The sequence below is a fragment of the Branchiostoma lanceolatum genome, chromosome 19 (assembly GCF_035083965.1).
Source record: "Branchiostoma lanceolatum isolate klBraLanc5 chromosome 19, klBraLanc5.hap2, whole genome shotgun sequence".
In the NCBI taxonomy this organism is placed as follows: Eukaryota; Metazoa; Chordata; class Leptocardii; order Amphioxiformes; family Branchiostomatidae; genus Branchiostoma; species Branchiostoma lanceolatum.
In genome coordinates, this window is record NC_089740.1 from 4,800,650 (window position 1) to 4,815,905 (window position 15,256).

Below are 15,256 nucleotides of genomic sequence, written 5' to 3' on the forward strand. Positions count from 1 at the left end.
AACGGTGTTTAATTTTTATATCGGTCCCCAGATAGTGCGAAATGGAACGAAATGGAACGAAATGGAACGAAATGGAACAAAATGGAACGAAATGGCAAATTTCGTTCCATTTCCCACTTTCTGGGGACCCTTTTATATGTATCTTTCTGTACAAACATTGTAAGATATTGGCAAAATAAGGGGCGATTTCGCGGATTATAGGACAACGGAGACATTTTATTTCAATTCCTTACAAAGAACGATAGGCAAACGGATTCAACTGCAGGTCCTTACTAAATGTATATTGTATATCAAACAACAAAGCCAACTTCATGGTGCTCTTACTACTTGAGCCCCCCCCTCTGGAAATGGACAAATTATATCATCGATATCTGTATTGTAACGATAACGATAACCATCAATACAACGCAACAGAAAGACAATACAAAATAAATTGGCAATTCACTTCATCAATTCAGTTTAAGAAAGAATCATAATTGTCACTCACATTATGAATAATCTATTTTCTGTATTCTAGCATGATGCTTGAAAAAACAATGTACGGAAACGTAGCTCATTAAATCGGCAGTAGCGTAGATGAAAATGATAAAAGTCATTAGCATGAAAGTTTATTTGTGGTTAACATAGTACAGAGCCAAAACTGTGTTCCAAAACAAACAAAAATGTCAATTTATTCTACACAGGCGAGGCATTTCACCACCTCAAAGTCTACAATGTTTTTCATAAAGTCAGAGAATTACTAATTTGGTCCTACTCATAGAAATTTGACTAACAGTATATCACTTCCGGTTTAGCGTTTAAAAAAGTATACGTAACGTCGATTCACATAAACTCGCGGGGTAATATAAACTCGAGATTTTTAAAAGCGGGGTATTGAGGGATGTGCTACCAACGTTGCCTAATTGTGTTAAATCTACAGGTACTGGCACTGGTGCCGTGGCCAAGCTTATTTTTACCACTACCTCAGCTTTCAACATAATGAAACTATACTATAATTATTGGGACTCCTAGAAGATACTTTTAAAAGTATTTAATAGCCATACGTACAATGTTGCAATAATGCAAAGGCTAATTTCAAAGGCTTGCATTTCAAATAAAAAAAAAGAAATCCAAGATGGCCGCCATCTTTTGCAAAGCTTGATGGGAAGGCAATACTTTACCCTCTCTAATAACTACATTTGCTACATTGCTTTAATACAGGTGCACAGAGGCTATTTTGGTAGCTACATGTTTACACTGATTGGTTTATGCATTTCTGAAGACAAAGAACCCAGATCCGCCACCAATGAGTAGTCCAAGAATGATCATGCCCATAGCCAGTCCCGCCATGTCACCTGTAGAAGAACGCAACAAAATACGTCAACAACATCGACCAATCATAACTCAATATCACATCGATACGACCAATAGGAACTGAATATCACAACGATTCGGCTTTTGGTGAATTCCTATCTTTCGTTGGTGTATCTTTTTTTTCAAACTCTCTCAAGGAAATCGACCTCATTCTTTGTATACCCCCTTTAAGGTCAAAGCAAATGACGTTGCATATTTTTAAACGACATAGATAGAGCAATGATAACTTTTGATCGCAAGGAAGACTTGAAAAGCACCTGAATACAGTATACACAGTCTCTTAGATTTTTTTGCTTGTCTATTTGTTGTACTTTTTATCTTATTCTTATTAAGCTTAAGATCGTTGCGTTGTATCAATAGTTTCGTAGAAAAACTTATATATTTGTGCATCATCAAAGTTGAAATCAAAGTTAAAATCCTCCCACACTATATGGTGTATAGACGGCGCCCATGCCATCTCCGTTTCCTTAGCCCTTGGGCCACACACTTACCAGAGGAGTATCCTTGCTGTGGTGATCCTGGGACAGTCAGGTCATCCCGGTATTTGTCTGGATACGCCGTCAACGCCAGGGGCTGAAAATGTGGAGATATTTGTTTAGTGATTCTTTTAGTCAACATGTTTGTATTTGAATTTGTGTTTATTGAGAATGAAACAATTCATTACACTGGGTCAGCCAGGACAGCTCTCGCTGTTAATGGGTGACCCACAAAAGTACAGAGGAACGTACAACGTAAACATGTCAAAGGTCAAGAACGGTCTAAACTGTATCAGTCTGGGACGGAGGGCGACATCGACTTCTGATGACCTTTGACCCATTGTTGACGTCACACATGCGCAAAGTTTCGTGTCCAGAGCTATTGGGTCAAACAGCTGATTCTGATGAGAAAAATATTACTGTAAAAGAGGAAATTTTCACGGGGATATAATTTTACGGTAGGGAGAAAATGGAGTATTCGCGGTGGCTTTAAGTCCGCGGTGGAAACAAGGGGGTAATGCGGGCGGAAGATAGAACAAAAATGTTCGCGGTGGCTTTAACTTCGCAATGAAGAGGTCACCTCGATACCCGCGGCAATAAAACCATCGCAAACATTTTCCCTTTTACAGTATTACACATCGGAATTTTCTACTCAATCAATTAGTCCTCTTCAGCTTTTGGACCCAATAGCTCTGGACATAAAAATGTATGCATGTGTGACGTGAAACAATGGGTGAAAGGTTGTTAGAAGTTGTTATCGCCCCCCGTCCCAGACTGATACAGTTTTTACCATTCATTAGTGACGTCAACAATAGGTCAAAGGTTGTTAGAAGTTTATATCGCCCCCGTCCCACACAATTCTTGGTCTTTAACCCGTTTACGTTGTACGTTAAGGTTCGTCTGTACTTTCGTGGGTTGAAAAATAGTTTGATTTTTCCAAAAGCTACTAGTAATTACATATGAGCATACCCTAGTGGGGTCCTTCGGGTTAGGCATCTGCACGGTGAACCGGTTGTTGTTGACCGCCGACTTGACCTTGTTGATGGCCTCCTGCAGGGGGGTCTCTGCCCGACAGCCGCCCGAACAGTACACACTGCCGGCAATGGGCGCCTTGTCTAGCAGCGTGAACTGGACCAGGATCCGCCGACTGTCATCGTAGTCAAGCTGAAAAATATAATAATCATGATAATGATGATATTGATACTTACGATAATACTTACGATGACAATGATGATGATAATGATGATAATAATAACGATGATAATGATAATAGTGATAACCATAACCATAATAATGATGATAAAATGAAAATGATGATAGTAGTAATGATAAAATGATAATAATAATAATAATAACAATAAAAGTAACAATAATAATAATAATTATGATGATAGTAATCATGAGAATAGGAATTATGATGATGATAATGATTATGACAACAGTATAGCGTCATCTAAATGCTGACCCTAAAGCCCAAGTCATTGGGTTTGACTTCTTTTTCACTTTCCTTACTTGTATGCAATGAACCCCGAGGGAAAACCCTAAACTACATGCCATGGGCGTTGAGGAGACCCTTACCAACTGTATACCATGAAACCTAGTGGGAGACCCTTACCTGTATGTCGTTAACACCGTTGGGAATGTTAGCCCTACGCAATAGGGGAAGGGCTAGCAACCCCCAATTATGGCCCCATGTAAAAATATACCAAGCTACCAAAACAGCAAGTAAACTTTCTGCCCTATGTGCCACAAGTCACTACAGGGGTCTGAACGAACGAACGGACTAATTAGAATTGACATGCAAGTCAGCCGAACCAGTAAACAAATGATAGATAGATTACCTTTATGTCAATAACCCTGAGAGGAGACACCTGTCCTGTCTGCACAACCGCAAGAAGCATCTCCTCCTTAAACAGCGTCTGGTTACTGAACACCTGGGAGAAGTAGGCAGCTGTAAAAGAAGGAATTTATTCATTTATTCAATGAATGGAACCAAAGACAGATCGCTAACATGATCACAGCAAAAGACAAAAATGGAAGTTTTGCTGCAGTACCAAGGTCGACCACAAGGAGGCATAAAATCGACCTTGACCGTCTGTTTCACAACAACTACCCACATACCAAATATAATCACAATCCACCTAGCGGTTCTTAAGCTATTGCGCAGGACACAAACGCACACACGCACGCACACAGACAACGGACCAAAAACTATACCTCCGTTTTCATGGAGGTAACAAGAATTGAAGATCTCATACAGATTTTTGTTTGAATTTCTTGTTTTTTCTTTGGACCTGATCCAAGCCAATCTTCCAAACCTGCGAGTCTCCTGTTACACCATTTTCCGTCTAACACCCTGTCACTCTATACTCTACGGACACACACCAAGACAAAAAAAACACAAAAAAAAACACACAGACCGAAAACAATATTTCCGTTTTTACGGAGGTAATGAAATAAAGATGGACCTTTAACAACTTACGACTTCTTTACACAATATGATTGTCTTTAATTTGGACTTCTATTTTACTTGTACAGTATCATCCACAACCAAGCTTTCAGACAGTGTTCTGAACATGTTCTGAACATGCTGCATCTACCAACTTCCCAAAATAACCCAATTTCAAGAGGAACGGATGTAGGTTACACAATGGATAATGGTCAATTAGCGTTACCTCTTGCTCTATCCTTAAGCCCCCCTCTCACTGGACCCGCGGCACGCTGGCGGCGTCGCTGCCGCCGATCGAATTGACAAAGCACTCAACGAATTTCATCGACAAAAAACAAATCTTTTAAAGCTTTTTACTTGTGTGTTTTGTTGTCTTTTTGGTCATACTTGTGCGTTTTGAATGGTATTTCCATTATAAAGTCAAGGGTAACACAAATCCAGTTTAGGACGCAGAGACGCCGCCAGCGTGCCGCGGGTCCAGTGAGAGGGGGGCTTTATTGACAAGTGATTACAGGGAGCTGCAGTACCTGGGAATTGCACCTGGAGGCGCTTCCTGTTTTCAGCGGGGAAACAGTGGTTGATGTCGAAGAACTCAAACTTGGGTTGACTGTTGTCGAAGGCGTACGTGTTGTAGATAGTATAGTACGGGAAAGTCTGTAAATGGGTAGTACAATGATATGACATGCATATATGTATCATGAATATATGCAAAGACGGTCATTTCTATAATCCTATATTATGTATTTCATATACATATTTGTAATTTTATAATTAGAAGCTAAGTGTTTTAGAAAGACCTAGCATTGTGATTCTACCCATCTAGTGTAATATACTATGTTCAGCCAATGTCTTTGTTTTTACCTCGTTGTCTTCGAAAGCATGCTTATCGATGCTGTTTAAACAGTGTTCTTGACATTTGAGGCACTCAAGTTTGCTATTCTGGTGATATTTATAATACAACCCTAAATATCCCGTTTGTGAAACAACGAATATAGGTAACCACAACGGATAAACGTGATTTAGCGTTGATATGATCACCCCTGTTTTTTGGTTTGTTTGTAACTAAAAAGGTTTGAATGATTCTTATGAGAAAAAGAGACCGCACAATATATCCCTTACATGTTGAATCATGAAGCAGCCCCAAGCAATATATTCTGAAACTGCAGATTACAACTACGTAATATATATGCTGTAGCAGAGATGCGTTTTGCCCTAATATCTACATAAGTGCTACCAGCGTAACAAAACTCACCGGATCGAGTGACCGGACTTCCAAGTGAATGGGCACGTTGACCTCCAGGCCCCTGTTGGTTGTAGAAGCTGCTACTCCAGCCTACACAGAGTAACGGTACCAAAATGTAACGATGTATGTACTGCGTGTGTTTTTGGCGGCGCCTCAGGGGCGGAGTCATTTCAAACCAACTGGTATGGTATGTCAGTCGACTGTAATTCAGAGCTGTTTGCAAGTGTTGGTCATTGCTACTAGTAATTCAATAGAAAGCTGAACTAAAAAAAAAGACGCTTTCAAACAAGAGAAATACATCGTGTATCAGGCCATGCCATTGTTACAAGTGTATATAGTTGATATGTACGTTCTTGATTAAGCTCCATTTTCAGAATTGTATTTTTTTCAAGTCTAAGTGATTGGTTGCTATTGTGCTGTAGCGTAGCTCGGCTTCACAACGACATGTATTCCATGGCAAGAATCAGCAAAGAAAATTATCCACATGCATTGACCCATATATGGGCAACCTATAGGTTATAAAGTCCCTTAGAATATCGAATATAATTTCTTACTGTATAACAAGATGTGTGAGCTACATAAATTTGTCAACGAGTAAAAGGTAAAACAAACAAACAAACAAAAACAAGAGACGACTTTGCGACATGAAGGTGCACCGTAAGTGATGACGTACCGCACTGAACCACCACTCCCATGACGTCACCTTCCCCTTGAAAGGCCAGTCCATACGAGTCGTAATCCATACGTCACAGGGAATTCCCCTCAACTCTTTCTACAGAAACAAATAAAGAAAAATTGAAAAACACCTTAAGCTAGCATCACTTAAACCTAAAACTAATCTGGTACTTTTTAACGGTATTTTGTCTTTATGTTAACAATACTTCTAGCTTCTTGATTTCCGAATCTTATGGCACCAAATCTGCAGCTACGTGTTTTACTCTATTCCAACTCATCAAGTATCTTCTTGTCTGCTCAAAAAAGTGCGTCATTTCCCAGATTAAGGTGTTTATCACAGGAACACTTCAATGTTCATTTAATAACAACAGACAAGGTCTATAAGACATTGAGAAAGTTATGCCGAAAAATCCATGTATCAATTTGACAGAAATGATCATTTATATGTGTTACGCGGAACGCGTTGGGTTGTTGTTCTGCGCATGCCTCTTCACTCATCACAGCTGGAGCTGATACAACGGAAGTGACGTAACAGCTTCCGGTGTGATGAGGGAAGCTGACACGCTAACGATACGGAAAAGCAGTTCCGCAACACCGTTCAGTTCGCACAAATGTAAAAGGTAACACATCAAGGTAGGAAGATTCACATGACGTCATCAATTTATTGTGTCAGCCGCCATCTTGGTGTTCCTATTTGCATTTCAATGAAGCATAGACCGACGGTTTTCGGGCATTCAAAGATCTTCTGACCCGCTCAAATAACAACTTTTAAATGTCTACAGCTCAAAGAAGAGAACGTCAGAAGAAAACTTAAAATTTGCTAAGAATGTTGCGTCAGCTCAAGATACAATTTATTGATATGCAAGTAGGGACACCATCATGGTGGTCAGTATAAATAGACTATACAAAATGTCTTGGATAACACTTTTCTACTTTGATTATAACTTGTGTGATAAGAGAAAATTCACATACCACGCCACTGTATGTGTAGTTCACTTTGTCGAACTCGAAAAATTCGAATTTGTCGCGCATGCGTATGGTGTACGGGTCCACTGCCTCCGAGTCGAAGCTCGTGTTGGTGATTGGTCGAACCGTGCAGTTACCGGAAATTGCGTCAGTCAGATACTCAACACCTGCAATCGAAACATCAGTCCGAAATTAAGAAATACCTGCAAATAATAACATATGGAACAACAAGACTTCATATATCAATTTTAAGAGCCATTCCAAGATTGTCGAAAGGACGGCTCCGTGCACTTTGTCGAAGAAGACACGAGCTTGCCAAACTACATTGGGACACCTATTGCACTCTATCACCTGCGTTGAAGCTATCAAACAGACACCCTCGTCATCAATACAGCCCCAGGCCGCATGGCTGGGATTTAGGACCCCCGTTTCAGCACCAAGGGCAGTACCCGTGAACGCACGGCAACTTTTCTCCAGCCGCGGCTTAGGGCTATCTAGGGGTAAGGGGCTTGGAGCGTCGCGCGGTCGCCATGACAAGCTCGGTTTAGCCCCCCCCCCTCTCACTGAACCCGCGGCACGCTGGCGGCGTCGCTGCGGCCGATCGAATTGACAAAGCACTCAAAAGTATTTCTTCGACAAAAAACGAACCTTTTTAAGCTTTGTGTGTTTTGCTGTCTTTTTGGTCATACTTGTACGTTTTGAATGATATTCCCATCATAAAGACAAGGGTAACACAAATCCAGTTTAGGACGCAGTGACGCCGCCAGCGTGCCGCGGGTCCATTGAGAGGGGGGCTATAGGCTACTACGGACAGGGACCGCGTCTTGTTGCATGGATGCCAGACCCACCGCGCTAGACGATCTATCCTTGTCGACCGGGGGATGCTACATGCCCGTTATCCTCTAATGTCTACCATGCGCACGATAGATGATTAGAGGCCGTGTGCCAACTGTGGTAGCGGGGCTACATGGCTATCCCAGCCGAAGAGGAGGTGAGCGTGTAGCGTTGTGGATCTGGCATCCAGGCTACGCCTCTTTGAGAAACAACCCCAATGTCCCATCCGGGAAGGAAAGGGAGGGGGAGGGGTGCAATCCGCCGCCGATCCGTCGCCACGCATGCGCACGGCGCAATTCCTGAGCGGACACGAATCTAAGCTCGAGCTATCCTGGCTTTCCATAGATCTCAGCAAAGTGGCTGTTCTATTACGTAAAACACATTTAGCTTCATTATCAAAGTCATCTAAACACGATTCAGCGCCCCAGATGCATCCATTTGAAACTTTTCCAATGCTCTAAAAATCCAGATATCCTGATCACGACTTATTTATCAATAGTTATCATATTCATTACTCATGCCCGTAGCCAGGATTTTGAATGGGGGGGTTCTTTTTAATTTTTAAGGGACCATCGAGCGCCGCAGGCGCGAGCTTCCTAGGGGGGTCCGGGGGTATGCCCCCCCGGGAAATTTTAAAATTTGAACCTTCTGAAATGGCATTTCCTGTGTTTTTGAGAGGATTTCAAAGGAAGAAATCAGAGACAAAGTTAGCAGTTTTTCTAGGATTTCAGCTCCGTTGGTGATACAAATAGATCCACCTTGAAAAAAAAACCCTGGACGTTAAAAAGTGGACCCTTGAGCGTTTCAATTTCTAAGAATTGAACCTTCTGAAAGGGCATTTCCTGTGTTTTTGAGAGAATTTCAGAGGAAAATCAGAGACAAAGTTTTTTCTAGGATCATAGCCTCAGTGGCATTGCTGGTGATACAAATAAGTCCACCTTGAACATTAAAAAGTGGACCTTCAAGCCTGTGAAAGTGGACCTTCAAGCCAATGGGGGAGTTCGTCCGAACCCCCCGAACCCCCCCCCCCCCCCCCCTGGCTACGGGCATGTTACTTATAGACTTACCTGTGTTGAAGTCGTGGACGACTATTTCGTTGTCTGTGCCGAATGACGTGGATGAAGCGGCCAGAGGCTTGTAGTCGTACCGTACCAGTTTGGAGTTGTAGTCGTAGTACTCCTGTATGGAAGTGGTTGGATGTAGTGGAATTGGTAAATATTTCATTACAAACTGTTCATTACAGGATGAACATTGCGCATTTCATTATAGGTGGTCACACTTCCTACAACCTCCGTCGGCCTTCACGACTTAAACCTCCTTTAAGTAGAACAATCAGACACAGAAACTCTTTTATTCCAAGAACAATTCAATACATTCAATGCCCGCAAATCTCAACAAAAATTCATTTATTCATCATTTCTCCGGTTGAACGAAGGACGGCTAGATCATATTTGTAAATAGATTCTGTCAAAATATGCAAGACTTCCAAAGTCATTTTTCAGATAGTACTGATTTTCAAAACTCACGTCGATGTAGGAGACGACAAAGTTGTACTTGACGAGGATCTCGGATCTATAACTGAAGGCTGCCGGGATATCTGGGATAGCCTTCACTGGGGGACGTCCCGGACAGAACACTCCTGCAGGGATCTACAGAAAAAATCAACATCCGGGCATTTTATCACAACATCCGGGCATTTGGCAACATCCGGGACCTTTAGCAACATCTGACAGTGTGCTGTACAGTTTTTGAATAGTTCATCTAAATACAAAATTAGATACAATGTATCCAGCGTATTTTCATGATCATACTGTTTATTTTATGTTCACAGAACAACGTAGCATTGTTTTAGATATATAACATTTTATGTACATTATAAGCGTTCTTAGTGCAATAAAGTTTGATCAATACATTGAACGAAACAGCTTGGTCAGAGTTACCGATTACATCCATTAATGGTTAAATAACAAGACAAGTAGGTCACAAATACATTAGTAGATAGTTTGCATCACGCGTGTTTGGTGCAAACACATGAAACGCCATTTTCCAATAAAAGGCGCCATTTTGAACTGTGCTCTCGCGAGAGCACAGTCTAGCGGGAACGTGCGTGAGCTTGCACGAAAACGAGGACCGAGAGAGCTCAGGTCTCCATTCGTCAGATATTCAGACTGTTGCAGTTGAATGCACAAGTTCGCTACATTACTTTAGCTTGAAAAAGTACACCAGGAAAGCAACAGATAATAGAAGGGGACTGCTTACGTCGAAGACAGTCCGGTCGTTGACGTAAGGCTTGAAGAAGAAAATGTCGTAGACGTGGTCGAAGTTGTGCTGCGTCATGGTAGCTTCGTTAGGGTTGACGGGGTCGCCCGGGCGGTGGTGGGGCGGACCCTGGGCGAGACCCTTGGCGGTGATTCTGACCGGCACCATGCTTGCCCAATTGTATGGGTTCTATTTGAAAAAGAAAGTTCTGTTTATGAGAAGAAAATGCAGATTTCATAAGTAGAGGATCCTGTTTATACACGTGTACATGTTTCAGAAACAGTCTATCTGTAAAATACAGTTACGCATCATTTTCTCACAGTTCTACCTCTCCCAACTTACACACACACACAAACACGCACAGACACACACACACACACACACACACACACACACACACACACATTCACGCACAAACACACATACACACTCACATTCACACTATGACACACACACACGCGTGCACGCGCACACACAGGCTCACACACATACACACACACACACATACATACATACATACATACACACACACACACACACACACACACACACACACACACACACACACACACACACACACACACACACACACATACACGCGCACACTCACACACTCACAGACAGACAAACACACATGATCCTCTATGAAATACTTACCGGGTAGTCAGAGGCGGTGAAGTAGTAGTCAGTTTGGATAGAAGACTGCCACTGATCCCAGTACACACACAAACTATACCGGTGGACTGGCATTCCTCTAACGGTCGTTGTACCTAATCACAAAGAAATAATTTCCAGTTAGATAACTACATTAATACACTTAACGAAGATGTACAGGGTGAAATATAGATTTAAAGAAAACTTAAAAATGTAAGAGAAGAGCAAGGACACTCTTCACATGAACAATCTTGTTACAGTACTGGTTCTGATTGTAATGGGTGATAGCAAAGCAATTATAAGACAATGAGAACAGATTTAATGGTTTATCATACCGACTGACACTAAAACAATACATGTATATATGTAACATATGACTAACTATTAGTGTCCCAAAGAACAAACTGAAGCGTATAATTCACTTAAAAGTTAGTCTCTGTTTGTAGAAGTTATTTTTTGGTAGAAGTCAAAACCTCAAAGGCACGCACGTGCAAGGAAACTTAAATTGGAGATACTGAAAATTAATTAAAGACCAGGTTTCTTGAATACAGACGCCAAAGTTCAACAACCTCGGAAGTTTCACCTCAACACATTCATATAGTGTCACTACTTTACCGGTTTCACTGGACAAAGTAAGAATCTTGGACACAGAACCAGACTAGCTTTTTTTTTGCAAGAAGGATAAAAGAAGCCATGTGCATCAGGGCTTTACAACCATCCCTCAACAGTGACGGGGGGCGCCATAGACTTTCTGCAACTCATGATCCGCTCCTCACCGAGTCACGTGTTCTATCTGCATAATGTGACGTCACAGAAGCAGTGGATTGCTCATTCTTTGACAAGGACTGGAGTTGATCAGTCGAACATTTTTGGCAAGTCCAATTCTGTGTGTGCTGGGAATTACTGTTTAACTTTGATTGAGAAAACTGAAGACTTGCCTGCATATATCATGCCGTTGGTGCCGAGGTTGAACATCTGGGCCACACTGAAGATGTGACCACTGTTGTCTGTACCGGTGTTCAGTCCGAACACTCCGTTTTGTGCTGAAGACTGCATCGGCCTTGTTTGACAGACAGGGTTTTCTAGTGAAAAACAAGGGCATCAAATCATCAGTGTTTTAGCTACAATCATAGCTTTATCTCAATGCGGTAGTTTGTATAATCCACTATGTTACATAACGCTGACTAGGGCAACAATTGGTAAATGACTCCGCCCCTGATGCTTGGCCAAAATCAGCGTGAACGTGCTCGAATACTAACAACATGTGGTTAAGTTGACGGAAACGCACAGGCTGATTTTGAATTTATACATATTTCAGCGAGCTGATAATTTCTGATTTAAAGTTCTTCATCAATATCGATACACTTACGTGGCTAGTCCAATTTGTACAATTTGCATAAAGAATATTATTTCCCGTTCTTGTTATTTATATATTTGACTCAAATGCTTCATCAAATGCTTAATTAGCCAGCTAAATTTATACCCCAGTGTATTTCAGTGAAATCGACGATATGCAATTATTCCTAAATTATGCATAAATCTTACCCGTAGACGTTCGCTGTACAATCTCGTAGATCTGTAGTACACTGTAGTCGTAGATAAGGTAGATCCCCTGTCCGTACTGTACAGTGTCCAGTGTCCCACGGTCCTCTTTCTTGTCATAGTACTCTTTCACTTCGATGGTCTCACCAATGTCTGTGGTAGAAATGGCGAGTAAAACTATATCAAGCCACAGTTTCTAATGGTGTATAGATATCATCATTTATGTCACCATCAACAAAAACATTAAAATTGTATTATGAAAAGTTGATTTTCGGAATGTTTATGATTGTCGTTTTACAAGACATATGGACGGTCAATATTCCAATCTGAAAAACGTTTGGTGTTGCAAATATTTTGAAGCGTTATGTTCCATGGAGCAGGGCAAAAGCAAAGCGAATGTTGATACATGTGAGCCACTAGTGTGCTATATATGGTAGGACCTCTCGCGAGGTTGCGTCACGCGAGAGGTCAAAAAGGTCATGTTGATTGCACGATTTTCACCAAGTGCCTATCAAAACGCCCCGTAAAATGAATTGAAGTCTAATTTATCACTATGCAAAATTAGAAACTTACCATGGTCAATGTTGACCAAAGGAAGCCATATCATATCATATCATATCTACCAAATTTACAAAATGGCGACCACTCACCTTTCATGTTACACTCTATGTAGGCCTCGAAGTGGTCTAAGTTACCGAACTGTGGAACGGGGGGTCCGTTTGCAACCGCTGTCGGAAGGTTACACACGCTCTGGTCAAGGGTACCGGTCTGAGAGTTGACCCCTGTCGTTGCCAGTAGCAACGTGATCGACAGTACTAAGATCATCTTTGTTGCTTAGGACTCGACTCTGTAGATGTGAAAGATACAGACAGTGTCAATCATTTAGAGTCGTTCATTACTTCCTTGTTTATTGTGTATTGTTAAGTTATTGTTTAGTGTACTTAGAGACAAGAGCTTTCTATTACCCAAAAATCGTGACCATAGATTGCATAAAATATGAGATATCAAAATCGGAAGTTCTTCTGCAGTGTCGAATCAAAGCCGCCAGGGGGCCCAAAAGCAAATGATTTCTTCGACAGGACATGACCTTACCACATGCGAAGTTTCATGACAATCCACCCAGAGTTTCTTGAGTTCTTGAGCTAAATTTAAGCCACAAACATACAAACATCCAAAAGCTACCGATTGAAATTCTTAGTAAAAAAATACCGACATAAAATGAAACATGTAGGGGGGGGGGCGTAAGCCTTATCCCTGTTGAGCTCACCTAACGTTAGTATCAAGAAAGAAAATTAAAGAGCGGTGCTTTGGGGGGCGTAAACACACTAAGTGCGGGGTGGGAGCAATACTTAAAGGTCTCGTTTAGATATCATAGGGCAAAGGTTCGTGCCATGGGCGTACACTTCAAAATGGCGGATACACAAAAAGAGTCACAATCTTTAGAGTCTCATTCCAACAATGTATAGCCTTTGATTAGTAGCAAGAACACTACAGAATCAGTTGGGCATGCTCAATAATGTTTTTAAGATTCAAACAGGGGTATCGCAGCATTTGCCCCCCTACCCAAACAGTTAAATTGTGCTTGTACCACACGACCTTTGTACTGGTTGCTGCAATCCTGTTTTTCTGAACTGATAAAATTCCAGCGGTTGAAAAAGGTCATTCTAGTCCGCCATATTGGATTGATGGCCAACATTACACTTACATAACATAACTCACTTTTTCATTATGTAAAGCAAAAATGTGATTGATACAATATATATATATATATACATATATATATATATATATGTGTTTATTTAAACTAAAAATAAATTCGTTATAATGAAAGTCAGTATCATTTGCAAAACATCAAAGATTTTCAATGCATCTATTAGAAGATCGAAATTAAAGAATTGATTTAACTTCTATTTCATGTAATAGCTCGAAGTTCTAATGCTACACCATAGAATTGTTAATTTGAACTGTTATGAACATGAACAAACATTACATAAAACTATTATGATAAATAGTAGCCGGTAGGTTAACGCTTTTTTTCTAAACTGGTGTTTTAAGTTTGTAGTTAGCTTTGTTATTTTGCAATTGTATTTGAGGAGTTTTCATGGACAAAACTCTCAATGTTCGTGGTCATAAATCAAACCGTCTGAGCTCAAGTAGTCAAAACTGCAGTGCCCAACATAATGTTGTACTGTGGTAAGACAACACCATAGGAACTGTTGTTGTCCTTTGTGTTTTGAAAAAGCTATAGCGACTCCATTGTCATTTGCTGTGCACATGTGATAGAATACAGAAGAATATAATTGCCAATTTTTCGCTAAGTCTGCCGTCCTATGCACTCAATATGTGTAAATAAACTGATGATATGCTTATGAATCCAATATGTTACATCTTGTACAACCAGGGAGTCAGTGAATTTGACAAAAAGTGTGTGTGTTTCCTTCAAGTGCCATCCTAGTAACCACACCCCCCCCCCCCCTCAGTGCCGCTCATTTTGTCCCCTAGGGTTAATGGACTACTCCTTATTATTGCATGAAATACACTGACAAATCAGTTATGCAAATAAGCGGATTCTACTGTTGTTTAATACAGATAGACATTGAACAAACTTACATTTACCGTTTTCAATCAAATGTAAAATGACTACAGAAAACTACCAAAAGGAAACAATGGAAACCAAAAAATAAAGTCTTAAAAAGCCTTACATGTTTTGGGAGGTAAGAGCAAATCTAACACATGTTTACCCAAGAGTGCACGTTTGCTAAAGACTTGTATCAATAACGCCATTGTTGTAATTTGACAACCAGT

The 15,256-nt window shown here is 40.9% G+C and overlaps 1 protein-coding gene across 1 annotated transcript; it reads right to left on the bottom strand.

Annotated features, from left to right (window-relative positions):
• Nucleotides 1–445: 445 nt before the first annotated feature.
• LOC136425620 (uncharacterized) lies at nt 446–13,320 on the bottom strand. The gene is made up of 15 exons (XM_066414546.1): nt 13,102–13,320; nt 12,455–12,604; nt 11,848–11,991; nt 10,913–11,025; nt 10,256–10,444; nt 9,523–9,645; nt 9,064–9,175; nt 7,169–7,329; nt 6,195–6,293; nt 5,531–5,611; nt 4,806–4,932; nt 3,671–3,780; nt 2,799–2,993; nt 1,845–1,926; nt 446–1,334 (listed from the first exon to the last, which is right to left on the bottom strand). The coding sequence occupies exons 1-15, from the start codon at nt 13,274–13,276 to the stop codon at nt 1,246–1,248; spliced, it is 1,950 nt and encodes a 649-aa protein (XP_066270643.1). The 5' UTR covers nt 13,277–13,320; the 3' UTR covers nt 446–1,245.
• Nucleotides 13,321–15,256: the final 1,936 nt, after the last annotated feature.